This window comes from Panulirus ornatus, chromosome 10 (assembly GCF_036320965.1).
Source record: "Panulirus ornatus isolate Po-2019 chromosome 10, ASM3632096v1, whole genome shotgun sequence".
In the NCBI taxonomy this organism is placed as follows: Eukaryota; Metazoa; Arthropoda; class Malacostraca; order Decapoda; family Palinuridae; genus Panulirus; species Panulirus ornatus.
The window spans coordinates 24,520,725-24,543,121 of NC_092233.1; the positions used below are offsets into that span (position 1 = coordinate 24,520,725).

A 22,397-nucleotide genomic window follows, 5' to 3' on the forward strand; every position below is an offset into this window, starting at 1 on the left:
TAAAATGTTGTCAAAAGATCACCCCCTCCCTTTCCTCTCTCCCAAAGCAGGTATATCTACAGCCTCTAGCCTTTCCCTGGAACTCAGCTTTCTTAACCCAGGTATCACCTTTGTTGCACTCTTCTTAACCTCCTTTATTAGTTTTTTGCACTTTTTTAGGTGCAATGACCAAACTTGAGAAGCACATTCTAGTTTTGGCCCTATGTAGGATATGAACAGTTTTATAAATATTCCCTCATCTATATATCTGAAAGTTAATCAAATAATTGTCAGTTTACATCACCACCCGATTTAAAACCTTAAAATGTTGTCAAAAGATCACCCCCTCCCTTTCCTCTCTCCCAAAGCAGGTATATCTACAGCCTCTAGCCTTTCCCTGGAACTCAGCTTTCTTAACCCAGGTATCACCTTTGTTGCACTCTTCTTAACCTCCTTTATTAGTTTTTTGCACTTTTTTAGGTGCAATGACCAAACTTGAGAAGCACATTCTAGTTTTGGCCCTATGTAGGATATGAACAGTTTTATAAATATTCCCTCATCTATATATCTGAAAGTTAATCAAATAATTGTCAGTAGACAGTATGTCTCCTTTACTATTCTCTTAATGTGGGACTCTGGCAACTGGTTAGGTACAATGTCAACTCCTAAGTTCCTCTGACACACAATCCTGAGGCTTATTTCCTACAAAATAATAATCATAATGAGGCCTTTTTTCACTCTGTCACATCCTCATTTCTTTATATCTGCTGGGGTTGAATTTCACCAACCATGAACTAACCAACTTTGGAGTCTATCTAGGTCCCCTTGTACGCACATGCAATCCTGTTCACTTTTTACTTGCCTCATAACTTTTGCATTATCTGCAAACAACGTTCAAGCAGGAGTCCATACCTTCTAGCAAGTTTTTTTTTATATATCATTAAGAATAACAGTTCCAAAACAGAACCCCTGGCCACTCCATTAATGACCTCCACCCAACTGGAAAAGGCTTCTCTGAAATCTCCTTTGTAGTATGTCTCTTCTAGATTGATTCAATTCTTTGAAAGATTGTATAATCTTAACACCACTATGCACTTCTCAACAACCATTACTCTTTCCGTTATACACTGAATGAATGGGCCATCCTCCACTATCTCTAGAAATTTAAGTCTACCTTTTAAGATTTTTTAATATTTGCTGAGTCAGCACAGACAAATGAACGTACTATTCAAGGCCATCTCATTAATGGAAATATATATATTTGGAGAGAATGAGTGAGGAAAGATTAACAAAGAGGATATATGTGTCATACGTGGAGGGAACGAGAAGTGGGAGACCAAATTGGAGGTGGAAAGATGGAGTGGAAAAAGATTTTGAGTGATCGGGGCCTGAACATGCAGGAGGGTGAAAGGCATGCAAGGAATAGAGTGAAATGGAACGATATGGTACACCGGGGTCGACGTGCTGTCAATGGATTGAACCAGGGCATGTGAAGTGTCTGGGGTAAACCATGGAAAGTTCTGTGGGGCCTGGATGTGGAAAGGGAGCTGTGGTTTCGGTGTATTATACATGACAGCTAGAGACTGAGTGTGAATGAATGTGGCCTTTGTTGTCTTTTCCTAGCGCTACCTCACACACATGCGTGGGGAGGGGGTTGTTATTTCATGTGTGGCGGGGTGGCAACGGGAATGAATATGGGCAGACAGTATGAATTATGTACATGTATATATATATGTATATGTCTGTGTGTATATATATATGTATATATGTTGAGATGTATAGATATGTATATGTGCGTGTGTGGACGTGTATGTATATACATGTTTATGTGGGTGGGTTGGGCCATTCTTTCGTCTGTTTCCTTGCACTACCTCGCTAACACGGGAGACAGTGACAAAGTATAATGAATATAATAAAATAGATATATATACGCATTCTTCAACCACACTGCTCTTCCCCAATCTGATGCTCTATACATGCCTTCACCCTTTCAATCAATACTCTCCCATATAGATTCCCAGGAATACTCAACAAACTTACATCTCTGTAATTTGAGCAATCACCTTTATCCCCTTTGCCTTTGTACAATGGCACTATGCATGCATTCCACCAATCCTCCGGCACCTCTCTATGAGTCATACATACATTAAATATCCTTACCAACCAGTCAACAACACAGTCACCCCCTTTTTTAATAAATTCCACTGCAATACCATCCAAACCAGCTGCCTTGCCGGCTTTCATCTTCCACAAAGCTTTTACTACCTCTTCTCTGTTTACCAAATCATTCTCCCTAACCCTCTCAATTCACAAACCACCTCAACCAAAACACCCTATATCTGCCACTCTATCATCCAACACATTCAACAAATCTTCAAAATACTCACTCCATCTCCTTCTCACATCACCACTACTTGTTATAACCTCCCCATTAGCCCCCTTCACTGATGTTCCCATTTGTTCTCTGTCTTATGCACTTTATTTACCTCCTTCCAAAACATCTTTTTATTCTCCCTAAAATTTATTGATACTCTCTCACCCCAACTCTCATTTGCCCTCTTTTTCACCTCTTACACCTTTCTCTTGACCTCCTGCCTCTTTCTTTTATACATCTCCCACTCATTTGCATTATTTCCCTACAAAAATCGTCCAAATGCCTATCTCTTCTCTTTCACTAATAATCTTACTTCTTCATCCCATTACTCACTACCCTTTCTAATCTGCCCACCTCCCATGCTTCTCATGCCACAAGCATCTTTTGCGCAAGCCATCACTGCTTCCCTAAATACATCCCATTCCTCCCACACTCCCCTTACATCCTTTGTTCTAACCTTTTTCCATTCTGTACTCAGTCTCTCCTGGTACTTCCTCACACAAGTCTCCTTCCCAAGCTCACTTACTCTCACCCCTCTCTTCACCCCAACATTCTCTCTTCGTTTCTGAAAACCTCTACAAATCTTCACCTTCACCTCCACAAGATAATGATCAGACATCCCTCCAGTTGCACCTCTCAGCAAACTAACATCCTAAAGTCTCTCTTTTGCATGCCTATCAATTAACACGTAAACTAATAACACTCTCTGGCCATCTCTCCTACTTACATACGTAAACTTATGTATATCCCAATCACCAGTTCTTTTTCAGTGCACAAATCTAAAAGCTCTTCACCATTTCCATTTACAACACTGAACACCACATGTACACCAAGTATTCCCTCAACTGCCACATTACTCACCTTTGCATTCAAAATGTGAAAAATACTTAGAAAAACAAAAGGATTTGTATGTAGCATTTAAGGATCTGGAGAAGACATATGATAAGAGTTGATAGAGATGCTCTGTGGAAGGTATTAAGAATATATGGTGTCGGAGGCAAGTTGTTAGAAGCAGTGAAAAGTTTTTATCGAAGATGTAAGGCATGTGTACAAACCGACATTCACTGAGAACCAATCACTTTCCTCTCTTCCTACACGTACACATGCCTTACATCTTCGATAAAAACTTTTCAATGCTTCTAACAACTTGCCTCCCACACTATATATTCTTAGGACCTTCCACAGAGCATCTCTATCAACTCTTATCATATGCCTTTTCCAGATCCATAAATGCTACATACAAATCCATTTGCTTTTCTAAGTATTTCTCACATACATACTTTAAAGCAAACACCTGATCCACACATCCTCTACCACTTCTGAAACCACACTACTCTTCCATAATCTGATGCTCTATACATGCCTTCACCCTCTCAATCAATACCCTCCCATGTAATTTCCCAGTAATACTCAACAAACTTATACCTCTGTAATTTGAGCACTCACCTTTGTCCCCTTTGCCTTTGTACAATGGCACCATGCAAGCATTCCGCCAATCCTCAGGCACCTCACCATGAATCTTACATACATTAAATAACCTTACCAACCAGTCAACAATACAGTCACCCCCTTTTTTAATAAATTCCACTGCAATACCATCCAAACCCGCTGTCTTGCTGGCTTTCATCTTCCGCAAAGCTTTTACTACCTCTTCTCTGTTTACAAAATCATTTTCCCTAACCCTCTCACTTTGCACACCACCTCAACCAAAACACCCTAAATCTGCCATCCTATCATCAAACACATTCAACAAACCTTCAAAATACTCACTCCATCTCCTTCTCACATCACCACTACTTGTTATCACCTCCCATTAGCCCCCTTCACTGAAGTTACCATTTGTTCCCTTGTCTTACGCACTTTATTTACCTCCTTCCAAAACATCTTTTTATTCTCCCTAAAATTTAATGATACTCTCTCACCCCAACTCTCATTTGCCCTTTTTTCACGTCTTGCACCTTTCTCTTGAACTCCTGCCTCTTTCTTTTATACATCTCCCACTCATTTGCATTTTTTCCTTGCAAAAATCATCCGAATGCCTCTCTCGTCTCTTTCACTAATAATCTTACTTCTTCATCCCACCACTCGCTACCCTTTCTAATCTCCCCACCTCCCACACATCTCATGCCACAAGCATCTTTTGCGCAAGCCATCACCGCTTCCCTAAATACATCCCATTCCTCCCCCACTCCCCTCACCTCCTTTGTTCTCATCTTTTTCCATTCTGTACTCAGTCTCTCCTGGTACTTCCTCACACAAGTCTCCTTCCCAAGCTCACTTACTCTCACCACTCTCTTCACCCCAACATTCTCTCTTCTTTTCTGAAAACCTCTACAAATCTTCACCTTTGCCTCCACAAGATAATGATCAGACATCCCTCCAGTTGCACCTCTCAGCACATCAACATCCAAAAGTCTCTCTTTCACGCGCCTATCAATTAACACATAATCCAATAAAGCTCTCTGGCCATCTCCTACTTACATAAGTATACTTATGTATATATCTCTTTTTAAACCAGGTATTCCCAATCACCAGTCCTTTTTCAGCACATAAATCTACAAGCTCTTCACCATTTCCATTTACAACACTGAACACCCCATGTATACCAATTATTCCCTCAACTGCCACATTACTCACCTTTGCATTCAAATCACCCATCACTATAACCCAGTCTTGTGAATCAAAACCACTAACACACTCACTCAGCTGCTCCCAAAACACTTGCCTCTCATGATCTTTCTTCTCATGACCAGGTGCATATACACCAATAATCACCCATCTGTCTCCATCCACTTTCAGTTTTACCCATATCAATCTCGAGTTTACTTTCTTACACTCTATCACATACTCCCAACACTCCTGATTCAGGAGTAGTGCTACTCCTTCCCTTGCTCTTGTCCTCTCACTAACCCCTGACTTTACTCCCAAGACATTCCCAGGCCACTCTTCTCCTTCACCCTTGAGCTTCATTTCACTCAGAGCCAAAACATCCAGGATCCTTTCCTCAAACATACTACCTATCTCTCCTTTTTTCTCATCTTGGTTACATCCACACACATTTAGACACCCCAATCTGAGCCTTCGAGGAGGATGAGCACTCCCCGCGTGACTCCTTCTTCTGTTTCCCCTTTTAGAAAGTTAAAATACAAGGAGGGGAGGGTTTCTAGCCCCCCGCTCCCATCCCCTTTAGTCGCCTTCTATGACATGTGAGGAATGCGTGGGAAGTATTCTTTCTCCCCTATCCCCAGGGGATATATCACTTTTTCCCATTCTGTGCTCAATCTCTTCTGGTACTTCCTCACACAAATCTCCTTTTCAAGCTCACTTACTCTCAACACTCTCTTCACCCCCAACATTCTTCTTTCCTGAAAACCTTTACATATCTTCACCTTTCCCTCCACAATATAATGATAAGACATCCCTCCAGTTGCCCCTCTCAGCACATGAACATCCAAAAGTCTCTCTTTCACATGCCTATCAATTAATATGCAACACAATAACACTCTCTGGCCATCTCTCCTATTTACATACATATACTTATGTGTATCTCTCTTTTCATACCAAGTATTCCTAATCACGGGTCCTTTTTCAGCACAAAAATCTACAAGCTCTTCAACATTTCCATTTACAACACTGAACACCCCGAGTATACCAATTATACCCTCAACTGCCACATTACTCACCTTTGCATTCAAATCACCCATCACTATAACCCAATCTCAAGCACCAAAGCAGCTAACACACTCACACAGCTGCTCCCAAAGCACTTGTCTCTCATGATCTTTCTTCTCATGATCAGGTGCATAGGCACCAATAATCACCCATCTCTCTCCATCCACTTTCAATTTTATCCATATCAATCTAGAGTTTACTTTCTTACACTCTATCACATACTCCCACAACTCCTGCTTCAGGAGTAGTGCTACTCCTTCCTTTGCTCTTGTCCTCTCACCAACCCCTGACTTTACTCCCAAGACATTCCCAAACCACTCTTCCCCTTTACCCTTGAGCTTCGTTTCACTCAGAGCCAAAACATCCAGGTTCCTTTCCTCAAGCATACTATCTATCTTTCCTTTTTCCTCATTTTGGTTACATCCACACACATTTAGACACCCTAATCTTGTTCGAATAAGCTGGTGGCTTATTCGGGTGAGAAACTGCAGAAGTTGGTGACTGAGTTTAGTAAAGTGTGTGAAAGAAGAAAGCTGAGAGTAAATGTGAATAAGAGCAAGGTTATTAGGTTCAGTAGTGTTGAGGGACACGTTAATTGGGAGGTAAGTTTGAATGGAGAAAAACTGGAGGAAGTGAAGCATTTTAGATATCTATCTGGGAGTGGATTTAGCAGTGGATGGAAACGGAAGTGAGTCACAGGATGGGGGAGGGGGGCAAAGGTTCTTGGAGTGTTGAAGAATGAATGTGTGGAAAGCATGAAGGTTATCTCGTAGAGCAAAAATGGGTATGTCTGAAAGAATAGGGGTTCCAACAATGTTATATGGTTGCGAGGCATGAGCTACAGATAGGGTTGTGTGGAGGAGGGTGGATGTGTTGGAAATGAGATGTTTGAGGACAATATGTGGAGTGAAGTAGTTTGATCAAGTAAGTAATGAAAGGGTAGGAGAGATGTGTGGTAATAAAATGAGTGTGGTTGAGAGAGCAGAAGAAGGTGTGTTGAAATGGTCTGGTCACATGGAGAGAATAAGTAAGGAAAGACTGACAAAGAGGATATATGCATCAGAGGTGGAGGGAACAAGGAGAAGTGGGAGACCAAACTGGAGATGGAAGGATGGAGAGAAAAAGATTTTGAGCAATCAGGGCATGAACATACAGGAGGGTGAAAGCCATTGAAAGGTCTGTGGGGCCTGGATGTGGAAAGGGAGCTGTGGTTTCAGTGCATTAAACATGACTGCTAGAGACTGAGTGTGAATGAACTTGGCTATTTTGTCTTTTCCTTGTGCTACCTCACTGGAGTGGGGGTGCCTTTTCCTGTGTGGCAGGGTGGCGACAGGAATGGATAAAGTCAGCAAGTATGAATATGTACACGTCTGTGTATGTATATCTATGTATGTGTATGTATATATGCGTGCATAGGCGTTTATGTCTATATATATGTATATGAGTGGTTGGGCCATTCTTTGTCTGTTTCCTTGCGCTACCTCGCTGACACGGGAAACAGCAACTAAGAAAAATAAAATAAATACATAAATAACAAATATATATATACCCTAGTCTAAGCCAGGTATCCATTTTATTAACCAATTCCTAAGGGGAAGACAAACAGCTGGGTTGACTGGACCAACTGCAGCAACCAGGATACGAACCTATGAGCTCACTCTTGGGTGGCCCAGGGGTGCGTCATGGTTAGAGATGCTAACTGCTATACCATGGAGGTCTGTCAAGTAGGCCAGTCCTTCCCCTCCATTTTCTTCTCTTCCCTGTCTTACTATCATGTACCCCTCTGCTTTGAGTGTGTGCATGCATGTGCTTGTCTGTGTCTGTGATTTCTTGATCAATAAAATACTATATTAGTGGTATGAATTATAAACTGTAAACACCAATACGAGTCAAAATGATGATAGTGATTAGATGAAGAAGTAATACTCAGCTTCTTTGAGTGCTGAGATCTCATTTCAAACAAACTGGAGATAACTTGTGTGAAGCACATGGCACAAACACCTCAACTCTGACCCTACATCACCATTATTCCAAAAGAACTTGGACCATCTGTGCTATGATCTCTAGGACTTATTTTTCAGCATGAAAGCCAAGGAACAAAACATTTTAATTACAGTACATTGCTATTCTGAAATTATATAACACAACACAAAGTTCCATTGCATTACACTTGAAAAAGCTATCCACACAGTAACTTAATACTTACTGCTGTTGGAAGGTTCTTGAAGGAATAAGGCCAGCAAGAGTTTGGTCTTCCTCCCCATCCCGGTAGGCTTGCCACCAGTTGGGATCAGACTGAGATATTACATGAAGAATGTCTCCTTTTTGGAAGCTCATACCCAATTCCCTAGTAAAAGAGAACAAGTGGAAACAATTAATTCAAATTAACCCATTTTCAACTTTGTACATTTTGAATAGAAATAGACAACCATCACATGTTAATCAAAATACAAATGTTGAACTGTACAAATGTGGTTCATTATCATTCAAGATGAAGCAAAACACTTTGTAGATTCCTTAGTTATATTGGGAAAATATATGTTACGACTGAAAAAACTCTAAATATTTTTGCTATTTCAGAATAAATCATGTATGATGAGATGAAATAATTACTACAACAACCTCGTTTAAGGATATTTTTTTTTCGAACTTGATCACCGTTTTCCATTTTAGTGAGGAAGCATCAGAAACACAAAGGCCGGCCACATCTGCTCATATCCATACTCTAGCTGTCATGTGTAATACAACAAAATCACAACCCCCCTATCCATAACCAACCAGAACTTTCCATGGTTTAACCCGGATGCCTCAAATAAAGAGGAAAAAAGTGGTATTGGAATATTAAGCAGAAGTTCTTCATTGGAACATTAGCTAGGAGCCTCCGCAAACACTACACTAGAGTTGCCCTCCGCCAGTGGCCTGTTAATGGTGAGACACTAAAGGATAAGAAGTGGCAATGAAGTTCAACAATTATGGAGATCCTTTTGTCGTGGGAATGCCTTTCAGGGAGTCCCTAGAGGGAACAGGCATCAGAGATATAGAGAGACAGATGGCTAAATGTGTTAGTTGTGGTGTGTATGGGATAAAGTGGCATACAGAGTAAGAGTCCTGGTGAAAGGTATGGAAAAAAAAAAAGAAAAAAAGTGAAAGCCTTGTGTACAATGATGAGTACCAATGCAGCATAAGTATTTGGGACTGTACATGAGATTTTCAAGAAAGTGTTAACTGCTGTTGATTGGATAGTCAGGTTAATCACTACCTGTATGGCCTAAAGCCCTGGAGACTAACAGAATACATGTAAAGTTCCCTCATATAATGGCAAGGGGAAAATAGTAACTGCTTGAACTACAAAGGCATCAGACTGTTAGGTGTACATATCAAGGTGTAAGGGAGAGTGGTGACTGAGAAAGTGCAACTTGCACAGAACATCTGAACAAGAAGTAACGAGGATGTGAAGACAAAGTGTCTGCTCTGAAGAATCAGTGACAAATGCTCGGAGAAAAAGTGTGCATTGTCTGAGGCATTTATGGATCTAGAGGAAAATATGTTATTGGGTTGACAGTGAGGCCTTGAAGTGTTACGAATATATGGGGAAATAGAAATTTACTTAATACCACTATAAATTTCTACCATTAGGTTAACGGTATGAGTGAGAGTAGGAAGCTGAAATATCCTGGTAAGGACTGGTGCGAACTAAGGATGTATTAATCAGTTAATGGACAAGGTGATGTGCTACCAGACTCTGCCTCCTTTTAGTTACACTGCAAGTGATCACCTTCAGTACGGTTGCATTATTAGAGTACAATCTTGTCAAAGGATCCCATCCTTTCAGTGCTACTGATATCCCTTCCCTTCAGGAACTCCCATCAAGGGATGACAACAGCAAAAGTCTCTACTTATCCCTGTACTTACATGCCTCCCTCGCATATACCATTCCACGCATTCTTCCCATTTCTCTCCCTTCAGTATTCCTCCATCCTATTTGCTCATGTCACAGGTGGTCTTCCACTCACATCAACCTCTTTTATTGTGCTATCATGCACTCTCCTTGTAAACTCATAGTCTTGTATTCTTTCCACATGCATAAACCAACTTAAAGTATTAAATCCCTTTGCATTCCTTGCCATACCACATCTCTCATACACCCTTTCATTTCTTTCTTTATTCCAGCTAGTCACACCACATGCTTTTCTCAAATATCTTGTTACCACAGCCTGAATTCTTGACCTCTGTGTATCATTCCACATCCATGTTTCAGCTGCACAGGTCAGGGTTGGGAGGACTATGCTGTCACTTAACCCTCTTTTCACTTCCATACTTACACCTCAACCCTTTATTAATCTATTAAGGGATCCACTGACTCTTCTACCACCAACTGCTATTCCTTATCTCTCCTTCGATATCACCACACTTACCCAAGACAGTTCCCAGATACTTAAATTCCTTCACTTCTTCCAGTCTTTTTCTACCCACATCCACAGCACAATTTAGTATACTTTCTTCTTTCACTTTATACAGTTTTACAAAATCTATACTTTCCCTCAGTTTCCTTTCAGACACCATTACTTTACTTTTACTTGCATCTACCTTCAATCTCCTGAGCTTAGACATTATAAAATACACTTACAACCTTCTGCAACTCTTCAATTTCCCCAAACAACACAGTATCATCCACAAACAGGCTTTCCACAAGACAACATATCTCATTACCACACTCCATCTCTTTTCCCTAGTTTTGCTTTCATTTCTCTTATCACTCCTATCCCCTATCCCTGGGGATAGGGGAGAAAGAATACTTCCCACGCATTCCTCACGTGTCGTAGAAGGCGACTAAAGGGGATGGGAGCAGGGGGCTGGAAACCCTCCCCTCCTTGTATTTTAACTTTCTAAAAGGGGAAACACAAGGAGTCATGCGGGGAGTGCTCATCCTCCTCGAAGGCTCAGATTGGGGTGTTTAAATGTGTGTGGATGTAACCAAGATGAGAAAAAAGGAGAGATAGGTAGTATGTTTGAGGAAAGGAACGTGAATGTTTTGGCTCTGAGTGAAACGAAGCTCAGGGGTAAAGGGAAAGAGTGGTTTGGGAATGTCTTGAGAGTAAAGTCAGGGGTTAGTGAGAGGTCGAGAGCAAGGGAAGGAGTAGCACTACTCCTGAAACAGGAGTGTTGGGAGTATGTGATAGAGTGTAACAAAGTAAAGTCTAGATTGATATGGGTAAAACTGGAAGTGGATGGAGAGAGATAGGTGATTATTGGTGCATATGCACCTGGGCATGAGAAGAAAGATCATGAGAGGCAAGTGTTTTGGGAGCAGCTGAGTGAGTGTGTTAGTAGTTTTGATGCACAAGACCGGGTTATAGTGACAGGTGATTTGAATGCAAAGGTTAGTAATGTGGACGTTGAGGGAATAATTGGTGTACATGGGGTGTTCAGTGTTGTAAATGGAAATGGTGAAGAGCTTGTAGATTTATGTGCTGAAAAAGGACTGGTGATTGGGAATACCTGGTTTAAAAAGAGAGATATACATAAGTATACGTATGTAAGTAGGAGAGATGGCCAGAGAGCGTTATTGGATTATGTGTTAATTGATAGGCGCGTGAAAGCGAGACTTTTGGATGTTAATGTGCTGAGAGGTGCAACTGGAGGGATGTCTGACATTATTTTGTGGAGGTGAAGGTGAAGATCTGTAGAGGTTTTCAGAAAAGAAGAGAGAATGTTGGGGTGAAGAGAGTGGTGAGAGTAAGTGAGCTTGGGAAGGAGACTAGTGTGAGGAAGTACAGGGAGAGACTGAGTACAGAATGGAAAAAAGGTGAGAACAAAGGACATAAGGGGAGTGGGGGAGGAATGGGATGTATTTAGGGAAGCAGTGATGGCTTGTGCAAAAGATGCTTGTGGCATGAGAAACGTGGGAGGTGGGCAGATTAGAAAGGGTAGTGAGTGGTGGGATGAAGAAGTAAAATTATTAGTGAAAGAGAAGAGGGAGGCATTTGGACAATTTTTGCAGGGAAATAATGCAAATGACTGGGAGATGTACAAAAGAAAGAGGTAGGAGGTCAAGAGAAAGGTGTGTAAGAGGTGAAAAAGAAGGCAAATGAGAGTTGGGGTGAGAGAGTATCATTAAATTTTAGGGAGAATAAAAAGATGTTTTGGAAGGAGGTAATTAAGTGCTTGAGACAAGGGAATAAACGGGAACATCAGTGAAGAGGGCATATGGGGAGGTGATAACAAGTAGTGGTGATGTGAGAAGGAGATGGAGTGAGTATTTTGAAGGTTTGTTGAATGTATTTAATGATAGAGTGGCAGATATAGGGTGTTTTGGTCAAGGTGGTGTGCAAAGTGAGAGGGTTAGGGAGAAGATTTAATAAACAAAGAAGAGGTGGTAAAAGCTTTGCGGAAGATGAAAGCCGGCAAGGCAGCGGGTTTGGATGGTACTGCAGTGGAATTTAGTAAAATGGGGGTGACTGTATTATTGACTGGTTGGTGACATTATTTAATGTATGTACGACTCATGGTGAGGTGCCTGAAGATTGGCAGAATGCTTGCATAGTGCCATTGTACAAAGGCAAAGGGGATAAAAGAGAGTGCTCAAATTACAGAGGTACAAGTTTGTTGAGTATTCCTGGTAAATTATATGGGAGGGTATTGATTGAGAGGGCAAAGGCATGTACAGAGCATCAGATTGGGGGAGAGCAGTGCGGTTTCAGAAGTGGTAGAGGATGTATGGATCAGGTGTTTGCTTTGAAGAATGTATGTGAGAAATACTTAGAAAAGCAAATGGATTTGTATGTAGCATTTATGGATCTGGAGAAGGCATTTGATAAAATTGATAGAGATGCTCTGTGGAAGGTATTAAGAATATATGGTGTGGGAGTCAAGTTGTCAGCAGTGAAAAGGTTTTATCGAGGATGTAATGCATGTGTACGAGTAGGAAGAGAGGAAAGTGATTGGTTCTTAGTGAATGTAGGTTTGCGGCAGGGGTGCGTGATGTCTCCATGGTTGTTTAATTTGTTTATGGATGGGGTTGTACGGGAGGTGAATGTAAGAGTCTGTTGTGGATGAGAGAGCTTGGGAAGTGAATCAATTGTTGTTCGCTGATGATACAGCGCTGGTGGCTGATTCAGGTGAGAAACTGCAGTTTGGTAAAGTGTGTGAAAGAAGACAAGGGACAAGTCGATTGGGAGGTAAGTTTGAATGGAGAAAAACTGGAGAAAGTGAAGTGTTTTAGATATCTGGGAGTGGATTTGGCAGTGGATGGAACCATGGAAGTGGAAGTGAATCATAGGGAGGGGGAGGTGGCGAAAGTTCTGGGAGCCTTGAAGAATGTGTGGAAGTCGAGAACGTTATCTTGGAAAGCAAAAATGGGTATGTTTGAAGGGATAGTTGTTCCACCAATGTTATATGGTTGCGAGGCGTTTGCTATACATAGAGTTGTGCGGAAGAGGGTGAATGTCCTGGAAATGAGATGTTTGAGGACAATATGTTGTGTGAGGAGGTTTAATTGAGTAAGTAATGAAAAGGTAAGAGAGATGTGTGGTAATAAAAAGAGTGTGGTTGAGAGAGCAGAAGAGGGTGTTTTGAAATGGTTTGTTCACATGGAGAGAATGAGTAATGAAAGATTGACAAAGAGGATATATGTGTCAGAGGTGGAGGGAACGAGGAGAAATGGGGGACCAAATTTTAGGTGGAAAGATGGAGTGAAAAAGATTTTGAGTGATCAGGGCCTAAACATGCAGGAGGGTGAAAGGCGCGCAAGGAATAGAGTGAATTGGAACGATGTGGTATACCGGGGTCAACGTGCTGTCAATGGATTGAACCAGGGCATGTGAAGTGTCTGGTGTAAACCATGGAAAGTTCTGTGGGGCCTGGATGTGGAAAGGGAGCTGTGGTTTCAGTGCATTATACATGACAGCTAGAGACGGAGTGTGAACGAATGTATCCTCTGTTGTCTTTTTCCTAGCGCTACCTCACACACATGCGTGGGGAGGGGGTTGTTATTTCATGTGTGGCGGGTGGCAACGGAATGAATATGGGCAGACAGTATGAATTATGTACATGTATATATATATGTATATGTCTGTGTGTATATATATATGTATATATGTTGAGATGTATAGATATGTATATGTGCGTGTGTGGACGTGTATGTATAACATGTTTATGTGGGTGGGTTGGGCCATTCTTTCGTCTGTTTCCTTGCACTACCTCGCTAACACGGAGACAGTGACAAAGTATAATGAATATAATAAAATATATATAATGCATTCTTCAACCACACTGCTCTTCCCCAATCTGATGCTCTATACATGCCTTCACCCTTTCAATCAATACTCTCCCATATAGATTCCCAGGAATACTCAACAAACTTACATCTCTGTAATTTGAGCAATCACCTTTATTCCCCTTTGCCTTTGTACAATGGCACTATGCATGCATTCCACCAATCCTCCGGCACCTCTCTATGAGTCATACATACATTAAATATCCTTACCAACCAGTCAACAACACAGTCACCCCCTTTTTTAATAAATTCCACCGCAATACCATCCAAACCAGCTGCCTTGCCGGCTTTCATCTTCCGCAAAGCTTTTACTACCTCTTCTCTGTTTACCAAATCATTCTCCCTAACCCTCTCAATTCACAAACCACCTCAACCAAAACACCCTATATCTGCCACTCTATCATCAAACACATTCAACAAATCTTCAAAATACTCACTCCATCTCCTTCTCACATCACCACTACTTGTTATAACCTCCCCATTAGCCCCCTTCACTGATGTCCCATTTGTTCTCTGTCTTATGCACTTTATTTACCTCCTTCCAAAACATCTTTTTATTCTCCCTAAAATTTATTGATACTCTCTCACCCCAACTCTCATTTGCCCTCTTTTTCACCTCTTACACCTTTCTCTTGACCTCCTGCCTCTTTCTTTTATACATCTCCCACTCATTTGCATTATTTCCCACAAAAATCGTCCAAATGCCTATCTCTTCTCTTTCACTAATAATCTTACTTCTTCATCCCATTACTCACTACCCTTTCTAATCTGCCCACCTCCCATGCTTCTCATGCCACAAGCATCTTTTGCGCAAGCCATCACTGCTTCCCTAAATACATCCCATTCCTCCCACACTCCCCTTACATCCTTTGTTCTAACCTTTTTCCATTCTGTACTCAGTCTCTCCTGGTACTTCCTCACACAAGTCTCCTTCCCAAGCTCACTTACTCTCACCCCTCTCTTCACCCCAACATTCTCTCTTCGTTTCTGAAAACCTCTACAAATCTTCACCTTCACCTCCACAAGATAATGATCAGACATCCCTCCAGTTGCACCTCTCAGCAAACTAACATCCTAAAGTCTCTCTTTTGCATGCCTATCAATTAACACGTAAACTAATAACACTCTCTTTGGGCCCTCTCTCCTACTTACATACGTAAACTTATGTAAAATCCCAATCACCAGTTCTTTTTCAGTGCACAAATCTAAAAGCTCTTCACCATTTCCATTTACAACACTGAACACCACATGTACACCAAGTATTCCCTCAACTGCCACATTACTCACCTTTGCATTCAAAATGTGAAAAATACTTAGAAAAACAAAAGGATTTGTATGTAGCATTTAAGGATCTGGAGAAGACATATGATAAGAGTTGATAGAGATGCTCTGTGGAAGGTATTAAGAATATATGGTGTCGGAGGCAAGTTGTTAGAAGCAGTGAAAAGTTTTTATCGAAGATGTAAGGCATGTGTACAAACCGACATTCACTGAGAAACCAATCACTTTCCTCTCTTCCTACACGTACACATGCCTTACATCTTCGATAAAAACTTTTCAATGCTTCTAACAACTTGCCTCCCACACCATATATTCTTAGGACCTTCCACAGAGCATCTCTATCAACTCTTATCATATGCCTTTTCCAGATCCATAAATGCTACATACAAATCCATTTGCTTTTCTAAGTATTTCTCACATACATACTTTAAAGCAAACACCTGATCCACACATCCTCTACCACTTCTGAAACCACACTACTCTTCCATAATCTGATGCTCTATACATGCCTTCACCCTCTCAATCAATACCCTCCCATGTAATTTCCCAGTAATACTCAACAAACTTATACCTCTGTAATTTGAGCACTCACCTTTGTCCCCTTTGCCTTTGTACAATGGCACTATGCAAGCATTCCGCCAATCCTCAGGCACCTCACCATGAATCTTACATACATTAAATAACCTTACCAACCAGTCAACAATACAGTCACCCCCTTTTTTAATAAATTCCACTGCAATACCATCCAAACCCGCTGTCTTGCTGGCTTTCATCTTCCGCAAAGCTTTTACTACCTCTTCTCTGTTTACAAAATCATTTTCCCTAACCCTCTCACTTTGCACACCACCTCAACCAAAACACCCTAAATCTGCCATCCTATCATCAAACACATTCAACAAACCTTCAAAATACTCACTCCATCTCCTTCTCACATCACCACTACTTGTTATCACCTCCCATTAGCCCCCTTCACTGAAGTTACCATTTGTTCCCTTGTCTTACGCACTTTATTTACCTCCTTCCAAAACATCTTTTTATTCTCCCTAAAATTTAATGATACTCTCTCACCCCAACTCTCATTTGCCCTTTTTTCACGTCTTGCACCTTTCTCTTGAACTCCTGCCTCTTTCTTTTATACATCTCCCACTCATTTGCATTTTTTCCTTGCAAAAATCATCCGAATGCCTCTCTCGTCTCTTTCACTAATAATCTTACTTCTTCATCCCACCACTCGCTACCCTTTCTAATCTCCCCACCTCCCACACATCTCATGCCACAAGCATCTTTTGCGCAAGCCATCACCGCTTCCCTAAATACATCCCATTCCTCCCCCACTCCCCTCACCTCCTTTGTTCTCACCTTTTTCCATTCTGTACTCAGTCTCTCCTGGTACTTCCTCACACAAGTCTCCTTCCCAAGCTCACTTACTCTCACCACTCTCTTCACCCCAACATTCTCTCTTCTTTTCTGAAAACCTCTACAAATCTTCACCTTTGCCTCCACAAGATAATGATCAGACATCCCTCCAGTTGCACCTCTCAGCACATCAACATCCAAAAGTCTCTCTTTCACGCGCCTATCAATTAACACATAATCCAATAAAGCTCTCTGGCCATCTCCTACTTACATAAGTATACATATGTATATATCTCTTTTTAAACCAGGTATTCCCAATCACCAGTCCTTTTTCAGCACATAAATCTACAAGCTCTTCACCATTTCCATTTACAACACTGAACATCCCATGTATACCAATTATTCCCTCAACTGCCACATTACTCACCTTTGCATTCAAATCACCCATCACTATAACCCAGTCTTGTGAATCAAAACCACTAACACACTCACTCAGCTGCTCCCAAAACACTTGCCTCTCATGATCTTTCTTCTCATGACCAGGTGCATATACACCAATAATCACCCATCTGTCTCCATCCACTTTCAGTTTTACCCATATCAATCTCGAGTTTACTTTCTTACACTCTATCACATACTCCCAACACTCCTGATTCAGGAGTAGTGCTACTCCTTCCCTTGCTCTTGTCCTCTCACTAACCCCTGACTTTACTCCCAAGACATTCCCAGGCCACTCTTCTCCTTCACCCTTGAGCTTCATTTCACTCAGAGCCAAAACATCCAGGATCCTTTCCTCAAACATACTACCTATCTCTCCTTTTTTCTCATCTTGGTTACATCCACACACATTTAGACACCCCAATCTGAGCCTTCGAGGAGGATGAGCACTCCCCGCGTGACTCCTTCTTCTGTTTCCCCTTTTAGAAAGTTAAAATACAAGGAGGGGAGGGTTTCTAGCCCCCCGCTCCCATCCCCTTTAGTCGCCTTCTATGACATGTGAGGAATGCGTGGGAAGTATTCTTTCTCCCCTATCCCCAGGGGATATATCACTTTTTCCCATTCTGTGCTCAATCTCTTCTGGTACTTCCTCACACAAATCTCCTTTTCAAGCTCACTTACTCTCAACACTCTCTTCACCCCCAACATTCTTCTTTCCTGAAAACCTTTACATATCTTCACCTTTCCCTCCACAATATAATGATAAGACATCCCTCCAGTTGCCCCTCTCAGCACATGAACATCCAAAAGTCTCTCTTTCACATGCCTATCAATTAATATGCAACACAATAACACTCTCTGGCCATCTCTCCTATTTACATACATATACTTATGTGTATCTCTCTTTTCATACCAAGTATTCCTAATCACGGGTCCTTTTTCAGCACAAAAATCTACAAGCTCTTCAACATTTCCATTTACAACACTGAACACCCCGAGTATACCAATTATACCCTCAACTGCCACATTACTCACCTTTGCATTCAAATCACCCATCACTATAACCCAATCTCAAGCACCAAAGCAGCTAACACACTCACACAGCTGCTCCCAAAGCACTTGTCTCTCATGATCTTTCTTCTCATGATCAGGTGCATAGGCACCAATAATCACCCATCTCTCTCCATCCACTTTCAATTTTATCCATATCAATCTAGAGTTTACTTTCTTACACTCTATCACATACTCCCACAACTCCTGCTTCAGGAGTAGTGCTACTCCTTCCTTTGCTCTTGTCCTCTCACCAACCCCTGACTTTACTCCCAAGACATTCCCAAACCACTCTTCCCCTTTACCCTTGAGCTTCGTTTCACTCAGAGCCAAAACATCCAGGTTCCTTTCCTCAAGCATACTATCTATCTTTCCTTTTTCCTCATTTTGGTTACATCCACACACATTTAGACACCCTAATCTTGTTCGAATAAGCTGGTGGCTTATTCGGGTGAGAAACTGCAGAAGTTGGTGACTGAGTTTAGTAAAGTGTGTGAAAGAAGAAAGCTGAGAGTAAATGTGAATAAGAGCAAGGTTATTAGGTTCAGTAGTGTTGAGGGACACGTTAATTGGGAGGTAAGTTTGAATGGAGAAAAACTGGAGGAAGTGAAGCATTTTAGATATCTATCTGGGAGTGGATTTAGCAGTGGATGGAAACGGAAGTGAGTCACAGGATGGGGGAGGGGGGCAAAGGTTCTTGGAGTGTTGAAGAATGAATGTGTGGAAAGCATGAAGGTTATCTCGTAGAGCAAAAATGGGTATGTCTGAAAGAATAGGGGTTCCAACAATGTTATATGGTTGCGAGGCATGAGCTACAGATAGGGTTGTGTGGAGGAGGGTGGATGTGTTGGAAATGAGATGTTTGAGGACAATATGTGGAGTGAAGTAGTTTGATCAAGTAAGTAATGAAAGGGTAGGAGAGATGTGTGGTAATAAAATGAGTGTGGTTGAGAGAGCAGAAGAAGGTGTGTTGAAATGGTCTGGTCACATGGAGAGAATAAGTAAGGAAAGACTGACAAAGAGGATATATGCATCAGAGGTGGAGGGAACAAGGAGAAGTGGGAGACCAAACTGGAGATGGAAGGATGGAGAGAAAAAGATTTTGAGCAATCAGGGCATGAACATACAGGAGGGTGAAAGCCATTGAAAGGTCTGTGGGGCCTGGATGTGGAAAGGGAGCTGTGGTTTCAGTGCATTAAACATGACTGCTAGAGACTGAGTGTGAATGAACTTGGCTATTTTGTCTTTTCCTTGTGCTACCTCACTGGAGTGGGGGTGCCTTTTCCTGTGTGGCAGGGTGGCGACAGGAATGGATAAAGTCAGCAAGTATGAATATGTACACGTCTGTGTATGTATATCTATGTATGTGTATGTATATATGCGTGCATAGGCGTTTATGTCTATATATATGTATATGAGTGGTTGGGCCATTCTTTGTCTGTTTCCTTGCGCTACCTCGCTGACACGGGAAACAGCAACTAAGAAAAATAAAATAAATACATAAATAACAAATATATATATACCCTAGTCTAAGCCAGGTATCCATTTTATTAACCAATTCCTAAGGGGAAGACAAACAGCTGGGTTGACTGGACCAACTGCAGCAACCAGGATACGAACCTATGAGCTCACTCTTGGGTGGCCCAGGGGTGCGTCATGGTTAGAGATGCTAACTGCTATACCATGGAGGTCTGTCAAGTAGGCCAGTCCTTCCCCTCCATTTTCTTCTCTTCCCTGTCTTACTATCATGTACCCCTCTGCTTTGAGTGTGTGCATGCATGTGCTTGTCTGTGTCTGTGATTTCTTGATCAATAAAATACTATATTAGTGGTATGAATTATAAACTGTAAACACCAATACGAGTCAAAATGATGATAGTGATTAGATGAAGAAGTAATACTCAGCTTCTTTGAGTGCTGAGATCTCATTTCAAACAAACTGGAGATAACTTGTGTGAAGCACATGGCACAAACACCTCAACTCTGACCCTACATCACCATTATTCCAAAAGAACTTGGACCATCTGTGCTATGATCTCTAGGACTTATTTTTCAGCATGAAAGCCAAGGAACAAAACATTTTAATTACAGTACATTGCTATTCTGAAATTATATAACACAACACAAAGTTCCATTGCATTACACTTGAAAAAGCTATCCACACAGTAACTTAATACTTACTGCTGTTGGAAGGTTCTTGAAGGAATAAGGCCAGCAAGAGTTTGGTCTTCCTCCCCATCCCGGTAGGCTTGCCACCAGTTGGGATCAGACTGAGATATTACATGAAGAATGTCTCCTTTTTGGAAGCTCATACCCAATTCCCTAGTAAAAGAGAACAAGTGGAAACAATTAATTCAAATTAACCCATTTTCAACTTTGTACATTTTGAATAGAAATAGACAACCATCACATGTTAATCAAAATACAAATGTTGAACTGTACAAATGTGGTTCATTATCATTCAAGATGAAGCAAAACACTTTGTAGATTCCTTAGTTATATTGGGAAAATATATGTTACGACTGAAAAAACTCTAAATATTTTTGCTATTTCAGAATAAATCATGTATGATGAGATGAAATAATTACTACAACAACCTCGTTTAAGGATATTTTTTTTTCGAACTTGATCACCGTTTTCCATTTTAGTGAGGAAGCATCAGAAACACAAAGGCCGGCCACATCTGCTCATATCCATACTCTAGCTGTCATGTGTAATACAACAAAATCACAACCCCCCTATCCATAACCAACCAGAACTTTCCATGGTTTAACCCGGATGCCTCAAATAAAGAGGAAAAAAGTGGTATTGGAATATTAAGCAGAAGTTCTTCATTGGAACATTAGCTAGGAGCCTCCGCAAACACTACACTAGAGTTGCCCTCCGCCAGTGGCCTGTTAATGGTGAGACACTAAAGGATAAGAAGTGGCAATGAAGTTCAACAATTATGGAGATCCTTTTGTCGTGGGAATGCCTTTCAGGGAGTCCCTAGAGGGAACAGGCATCAGAGATATAGAGAGACAGATGGCTAAATGTGTTAGTTGTGGTGTGTATGGGATAAAGTGGCATACAGAGTAAGAGTCCTGGTGAAAGGTATGGAAAAAAAAAAAGAAAAAAAGTGAAAGCCTTGTGTACAATGATGAGTACCAATGCAGCATAAGTATTTGGGACTGTACATGAGATTTTCAAGAAAGTGTTAACTGCTGTTGATTGGATAGTCAGGTTAATCACTACCTGTATGGCCTAAAGCCCTGGAGACTAACAGAATACATGTAAAGTTCCCTCATATAATGGCAAGGGGAAAATAGTAACTGCTTGAACTACAAAGGCATCAGACTGTTAGGTGTACATATCAAGGTGTAAGGGAGAGTGGTGACTGAGAAAGTGCAACTTGCACAGAACATCTGAACAAGAAGTAACGAGGATGTGAAGACAAAGTGTCTGCTCTGAAGAATCAGTGACAAATGCTCGGAGAAAAAGTGTGCATTGTCTGAGGCATTTATGGATCTAGAGGAAAATATGTTATTGGGTTGACAGTGAGGCCTTGAAGTGTTACGAATATATGGGGAAATAGAAATTTACTTAATACCACTATAAATTTCTACCATTAGGTTAACGGTATGAGTGAGAGTAGGAAGCTGAAATATCCTGGTAAGGACTGGTGCGAACTAAGGATGTATTAATCAGTTAATGGACAAGGTGATGTGCTACCAGACTCTGCCTCCTTTTAGTTACACTGCAAGTGATCACCTTCAGTACGGTTGCATTATTAGAGTACAATCTTGTCAAAGGATCCCATCCTTTCAGTGCTACTGATATCCCTTCCCTTCAGGAACTCCCATCAAGGGATGACAACAGCAAAAGTCTCTACTTATCCCTGTACTTACATGCCTCCCTCGCATATACCATTCCACGCATTCTTCCCATTTCTCTCCCTTCAGTATTCCTCCATCCTATTTGCTCATGTCACAGG

The 22,397-nt window shown here is 41.3% G+C and overlaps 1 protein-coding gene across 1 annotated transcript in view; it reads right to left on the reverse strand.

Moving 5' to 3' along the window:
* sdt (MAGUK p55 family member stardust) overlaps window positions 1-22,397 on the reverse strand; it is a 963,188-nt gene that overhangs the window by 89,923 nt on the left and 850,868 nt on the right. Inside the window, 1 exon segment of the mRNA XM_071665600.1 lies at window positions 20,606-20,746. Within this exon segment, the coding sequence (XP_071521701.1) occupies window positions 20,606-20,746 (141 nt within the window).